The sequence below is a fragment of the Desmodus rotundus genome, chromosome 9 (assembly GCF_022682495.2).
Source record: "Desmodus rotundus isolate HL8 chromosome 9, HLdesRot8A.1, whole genome shotgun sequence".
Classification (NCBI taxonomy): Eukaryota; Metazoa; Chordata; class Mammalia; order Chiroptera; family Phyllostomidae; genus Desmodus; species Desmodus rotundus.
In genome coordinates, this window is record NC_071395.1 from 103,693,099 (window position 1) to 103,700,073 (window position 6,975).

The 6,975-nt window shown below is 56.0% G+C and overlaps 1 protein-coding gene across 1 annotated transcript in view; it reads left to right on the top strand.

Annotated features, from left to right (window-relative positions):
* The window catches only part of LASP1 (LIM and SH3 protein 1), a gene marked incomplete in the record, with an annotated part of 38,100 nt that extends 32,399 nt beyond the window's left edge, over window positions 1–5,701 (top strand). Inside the window, 3 exon segments of the mRNA XM_053910895.2 lie at window positions 118–217; window positions 269–272; window positions 2,703–5,701. Coding sequence (XP_053766870.1) covers window positions 118–217; window positions 269–272; window positions 2,703–2,876 — 278 coding nt within the window.
* Between the last annotated feature and the right edge of the window lie 1,274 nt (window positions 5,702–6,975).

Below are 6,975 nucleotides of genomic sequence, written 5' to 3' on the forward strand. Positions count from 1 at the left end.
GAGCAGGGCTATGGGGGTGCAAATACATGATAGGGGCTTGGGGAGGAAGGGGGAGGGCTCTGGGAGGAGCTGTTTTGGCAGGACAGTTTCTGAGCCCTGTCTCCTCCTATCTTCCAGTTTACCAGCAGCCGCAGCAGCAGCAGGCGGCCCCATCCTATGGTGGCTACAAGGAGCCTGCAGCCCCAGTCTCCATACAGCGCAGTGCCCCAGGCGGGGGGCGGGGTGAGTAGCCCTGGCCAGAGGGTAGCAGTGGGAGGTTGAAGAGCAGAGGGGTGAGGCCTGAAGCAGCCAGAGATTGGTGGGCCTAGGGAAGGACCCAAGTCAGAGATTTTTCTTAGAAACCCCACCCAGGAAGCCTGGCTTGCCCTGACTTTTGACCCCAGTTCCTTTGTCATCTGCAGCTGATAGGGATCTCAGACTCCAGGGCGGGCCCTGTGTTCCAGCTCTACCCCCTACCCCTCTCTCCCCCTCTCCCTCTCCCCCTCTCCCCCTCTCCCCCTCTCCCCCTCTCCCCCTCTCCCCCTCTCCCCCTCTCCCCCTCTCCCCCTCTCCCCCTCTCCCTCCCCCCCCCTCTCTCTCTCTCTCTCTCTCTCTCTCTCTCTCTCTCTCTCTCTCTCTCTCTCACACACACACACACACCACACCACACCCCCCCCCCCCAGAGGAAGCACCTTTCTGCTCGGGGCTTCCCAGACCTGGGCTCTGTTCCCCACTCTTCGTGACCAACCCCATGTCCTTCAGATCTCAGCTTGCCCCTGCCTCTGGAGGGCACCCCCAAACCATCTCACGTCAAGTGGGTCTCCCCTGACACTGCTGTCACGCCACCCCAGTGGTGTCCTTTAGAGCACTCTTTGCAACTGGGAACAGTTCCATTTGTTAACTTCTGTGTCCCCCACTGGCCTTGCAGCTCTGAGTACGCAGGGCATTGTTCTGGTTCACTTACTCTGAGCCAGGCACAGAGTGGACCCTTGTCAACTTTGCTGAATGAGTGAACCAGCAAAGGAGGAAGTGAGGCGTTCTTATCGGTCTTTAGAGTAGAGTTGACTCACCCAGCCTGTAAGTCCAGCTACTCGAAGGTGTGGCTGAGCCCGCCTTGTGGAGCTCCTGGCTGAGCTCAGCTCCCCTGGGCTGCGTGCCTGGAAATTCAGAGCAGCTCATGTAGGAGCAGGAGGGACAATACTTAGAGAAATAGACTAGCCAGGCCTTCACACACTAAGCATGTCCTGGACAGGAGAGATTTGACTCTGAATAAAAGGCCACCCTCTTGCCCTCTTGGAGCTCACATTCCAGTCTGGAAGACAAACAAGAAAGCGGTAAGGGCATATACAACGAAAGGTCAGGTGGCGGCATGTGCTGTGAAGAAAAAGGCTATGTAGGGTAAGGGGACAGAGAGCAGCGAAGTCCTCAGTAAAGTGAGGGCGTGAGTGGTGCAAGGAGTCCAGCAAGTACAAAGGCCCTGAGGCAGGAACATACTAGGGAAGTTCAAGGACCAGCAGGAAGGCCAAGGGGACTGGAGAGGGGATGAGGGTAGGAGATGAGGTCAGATCATGCAGGGACTTGTAGGCACGGGAAGGCCTTTGTGACCGGGGAGCTATGCAGAGCGAGAGGTTTGACCTGGGTTTTTAAAAGATCACTCTAGCCGCTGTGTTGAGAAGAGGCAAGGGCGGAAGTAGGGACATGAGTTAGGAGGCTGTTGCCGAATACAGGCAGAGATGGCGGCTGCTCAGCCCAAAAGGTAGAGCCACAGTTGGTGATAAGGGAACTCTCATCCCATAGACTTGGGGGCTAAGGGAGTAAGTTTATGTTGCTTGGGGAAAAAGTTTGAAATTTAGGATGGGGGACGTGTGGAGGATTTGAAGCCAGGGAGTAACATGATCTGGTTTGCATTTTGGGTAGTCCCCCTGAAATCACAGTGGGTGAGCGGCGAGGGGGGCAAACCAGAGACTGGTCTGAGCTGGGGGCCTGGCAGTGGGACGGAGCAAGGGACCCGGGAGGCGGCTGCGGGGCTCACCTAGCCCTGGACCCTGCTGGTACTGAGCCCACTGCCAGCCCCATGCAGGTCCCAGGGCCTGGCCCCGGGACCACGAGGCTGAGCCGACTCCCCCAGAGATCATTCAATGTCAAGGGCAGTAAGATTAGAGCATGTTAGAGTCATGCCCTCCTCCAAGACCACAGCTGGAATTCGTGTGCTTTCACTGGATTTTTCCTAGAGTTTAAGCATAAGACTTTGGCTGAGGTTGCAAGGTGGAAATCTCTCATGGCACCTGGAGATTTTTCTCCCAGGAATAGGCCTTTGTCCTGAACTTGAGAATGAAGCCAGGCTTATCACAGCTTCCAAAAAGAAGGAAGACTGGCGCTTACAATCATACAGATAACAGTGTACAAGGCGTATCATATTTTGACACTAACTGGCAGTGTGTCCGTGGGACCTTACTGCATTCCTCTTTCAAGAGGTGGAGCTGGGCTATTGGGACCTCAGTCCCTGTCTTGTGCCTACCTCTCAGTAGGTGCCAAATAATTGGGCGCCCTCAGAGTGAGACAAAGAAGAGAGAAACTTCAAGGCAGAGCCCTCCCCTTCCCTGTCTCCCAGCGCTGGCTCACCGCCCACCTGGGCTCTACTCTGGGCCCGGGACAGTCGGGAAGGAAGGCTGGGGCCCCCGGGAGCGCTGGGCCCTGGGCTGACTGCGCCCCCACCCCTGCAGAAGCGGTACCGCGCAGTCTATGACTACAGCGCCGCCGACGAGGACGAGGTCTCCTTCCAGGATGGGGACACCATCGTCAACGTGCAGCAGATTGATGACGGCTGGATGTACGGGACCGTGGAGCGCACCGGCGACACAGGGATGCTGCCGGCCAACTACGTGGAGGCCATCTGAGCCCGCCGGGCACCTCCCCCCACCCTTCTTCAGTGCATTCCATGGCATCGCATCGTCCTGGGCGTGGCCTGTCCACCCTTCAGTGTCTCTTGTGTTTTCAAATCTGCGACAGCTTGTTTCTTCCCACCCTCCTCCAGCTGCTTTTGCCAACTGAAGCCTTGTTCTGCCACTTTCGCGGGCTCCTTCCTCTGGCAGGTTTTCCCCATGACCAATGTCTTGGTTTGCTCTCTGGATGGAACAGGTGCGGACCTTCCCCAGGGAGGCGGAGGCCCCGTGGGGCTGCTCCGGAATGGGCGTCCCATGGGCTCCCAAGCCTCTATCTTCTCTCTCTGTATTGGCCCCTCGGACCCTCCTGCCCACTTCCTCACACACCCGAGCATTCCGGGGCTGGGGTGAGCCCCACAGCCCCAGGCCTCCCAGGGTAGGGGCTCCATACATTCTCCGGAGTGGGGCCCCGCTGCCCTTGTCCCTGGGGTGGGGCAGGTGGGGGGCTGCCACTGTGTAGGCACCAGTGAGGGCTTTGCTTCTGATAGTCGGGGCTGCTGGCCCTCTGAGGGGTCCCCCACCACCCTCTCCCCTTCTCAAAGACAACAAAGGAGGATACAGTTCCCTCTTTGGGGTCCATTTATCCTCACACTGTTCCTCCGCACACTGTGATTTTGCTCTCCTGCTCACACAGACCGGGGGTGTGGGCTCGGAGCTCCCCAGGAAGCACGGCTTGGGTCAAGTCCTGGCCTTTCTTGTAGGGACAGCTGCAGGAAGGAAGGGAACAGGGTGTTCTCTCCCATAGCCCTTTTTTTTTTTTCCTCACTCTTCCCAACCTCCAGGGACCCTGGCTTGCCTCCTTGACTGGGGGCTGTGGTCTGCACAGGTGGAGATCTGGGCGGGGTGGGCCACTCCTCCCTACTCCTCCTGGGAAGATGCCCTCCCTGTGGCCCCTCCCACACCCATCCCCCAGTGGACTGGAACTGTGCAAAGCCACAGGATCCTCCATATCTCCAGGACTTAGCGTGGTGGGGGAGGACCGTGTGTGTCTGTAGGTGAGTGAGCCAGCGTGAGTGTGAGCGAAGGGGCAGGGTGCGGGCTGCAGGAGTCTGTGGGCTTACGTAGGGGTACACAGAAGGGTTCTCCCCTGATACTTTCCTCAAAACCCACAGTGATGGGGGAGGGGAGGCCCTGGGGGAGAGAAGTTCCTTGTTTTCTTTGGAATAATAATTCCTCCTTCGGTCCTGGGAGGGAGGGAGCCTACCTACCCCTCTTGCAGTGTGCTGGGCAAAAGTGAGGGGATGATGGGAGATGGGTGGGCCCTGACAGAGCCTGCTTGGGTGGGGGTGGGGGAAGGCATCGTGGCTCCAGGCACATTCTCATCTGCAATCTCCGTGTCCCGCGCTGCAGAACAGGCGCCAGAGGACCCTGTGTTACCCACGCTGTGGGTGCCTTACTCTGGGGGCTGTCGCCCCAGGCCTCTCCCTTACTTAACTAAAGCCCCCTTGAGGTGTTGGGAGAGGGTCCCAGGGCTACAAAACTGGAAGCACAGACCCTGGGATGAGGAAGGGAGAATGGTGCTATCTCCAAGTCCCTTCTGTCCCTCGCTAGAGGCTGTGACAACCCTTGCCTGGCTTTATTCATCTCTGGGCTTTCTCGTTACCCTCTGGGCCTCCTCCCATCTCTCCACCCTGACCCACTCAGGCCCCATAGGGACAACTTTGCATCCTCATACCCTGCGGTGCTGGGCCGCAGGCACAATCAGCAAGTCCTCGCTGCTTGTGAGTCAAGTTGGGAATATTTGCCCCAAACCGGAGAGCTCAGGAAATGACTGTGTGGGGGAGGAGCCCCTGCCTGACCACCCCTTTTCCTGCTTGGCCCCAGCCAGGTGAGGGCAGAGGGAGGGTCTCTGTACTGGGCGATTTGGGGGATGAGGGAGCAATATTGGGAGCCTTGGGAGAGGTGCTGGGTCATCCCATTCCTCTTGATCTCAAAGCACAACATGGACTGTGGGACCAAAGGTCAAAGACACATCCTGCTGGAGGACCTGTGGTCAGGAGGGTTGGGGGTGGGGAGAGGAGGAGCAAGAAACAGCTTTTTAACTCAGCTTCATTTCCCTTCCAAAACAAGGCAGGCCAGCCACTGGAATCTTGCTGCTGGCCCTCTGCTCCTCCCATCCTAAAAATAGGGGGCCTTTTCTTATACACCCCAGAGAGAGGAGGGACTGTCACACTGGTGCTGAGGGACCAGGGGCTGCTGGGAGTCCCGTTCCTTTCCAGAACCATCCGTCCCTAAAAGCACAGAATTGGGGGCTGGGTGGAGGCCCAGGTTTTCTCTCACAGTTCACAGAGGTCTTTTAGCCCATATCCCAGGAAAGAAGATACATCAAAACTAGAATGTGAATATAATGTTAGTGGACCAATAAATTGCAAGAAGCCCAATAGTGAGAAAGTGAATTTTCTCAACACTGCTTCCTGTTTTCTTATGTCCCTCCAGGGAAAACTATTGCTTAATTTCTGCCCTTTTTTCCCCCTTCACATAAGCACTTTTGGGCTTCCCCCTTTTTTTAATAGCTGGAAAATACCACCCACAGACCTGTATTTAAAAAGTAACAAATGACCATGTGAGATTTGCCTCTGTCCAAACATTTCATCCGTGTGTGTGAATGTCCAAACATTCATCCTTTTATATGGGGTGGTTGTCTCTTCCCGGTCTGTTTGGTCCCCTCCCTCGTGGGCTTGTGCTTGGGATCAAATCCTCTGGCCTGTTATGATTCTGAACATTTGACTTGGACCACAAGTGAATCTGGTGACTCAAATAAAAGTATAATTTTTACCTGCGGACTTCGTTTTCTCTCTGGCTCAGACGTGCAGCTGGTGTGTGTGTGCCATCTGGGGGCGTCGGCCTGTCACTCCTGGGAGCCCTGCCATCCTTCAGGGAGAGACCAGTTTGGAAGCTGTCAGGCTGGAGTGACAATTTGCCTTGGCACGCGCTTCCTCCTTGTGGAGAACTCCCCACCAGTCTGCTCTGGTTACACCCGTCTGCCCAACTTGCAGACATACCCAGAAACCTCCCTGAGTTCCCATACTCCCTTGTCTCCCCACTAGCCAGGGCAGGTAACGGCTCTGATTCATTTTAAACCCCCAGTGCTTGCACGGGGCCAGGCACAGCTGCTCAACCAATATTTGATGATTTAACGAATGAGCTCAGCAGGTGAGCAGTTTCAGCTCTGCCTGCCCATAGTAGGGACTCGGCACATCCTTGAGGAAGGAGGTGATGGAGAGACCGGACAGTCTGCAGTGGGATAAGACAGGGATGCAGCCGTCTGTTGGGTGGTCTGATGAACCAAAGCAGTATTCGTGATAGCTTGTGAATGTGACCTTTAACACAGGTTTTTAAATTTGATCTTATTAGCATGATACCTTATGGATGTGACTTTTAACACAGGTTTTTAAAATTTGATCTTATTAGCCCTGTGAGAGAAGTAACTACCGCGACTTCCATCTTAAAGATAGGTTCACTGAAACCAAGAAAGTTGGTGGGAGTCACACAGCTGGACTGGAGGTCCAGCGCTGGAGGCCTTGGGAGCCCCGGTGTGATGCTCACGGCCTCACGCCACCTTGCTGGTGTGGGCAGGTACCCGTGGCCGTTTCACGTGTCATTGTGTTATCTCCTGTGCTCTGTTCTTTGCTCCAGGGGCCCTGGGTCTAACCTCAGACTAGAAGGCCAGGCAGCCTCCTCCCCTCTGTTGGGTTGGGAAGGGGGCAGTGGTAGAGAAGGAATCCAGACCCCTCTGCCCTGACTCAGGGCCACCAGTCCATCTCATGTCTGGCTGTTTGTGGGGAGGGGGCATTTCCCACTTGGGGCTCAGAATGAAGGCATTCTCTAGCTTCAGGATAACAGCAGGGTGGAGAAGAAAAGGGCTTCCCAGAACTGAGCTTGAATTGAGCTTTCCTAATCAAGGGAATGATAACAATCAGGAGAATGACCGGCAGGCCGGGTGTCAGCAGGGCTGAGCAGCGTGGGGGAGTGTCGGGAGGCACTGGGTGGGATAATTAAAGACAATACCGACACCTGCTTCTCTTCCCAACGAGCTGGCTGCCTAATATTTTCC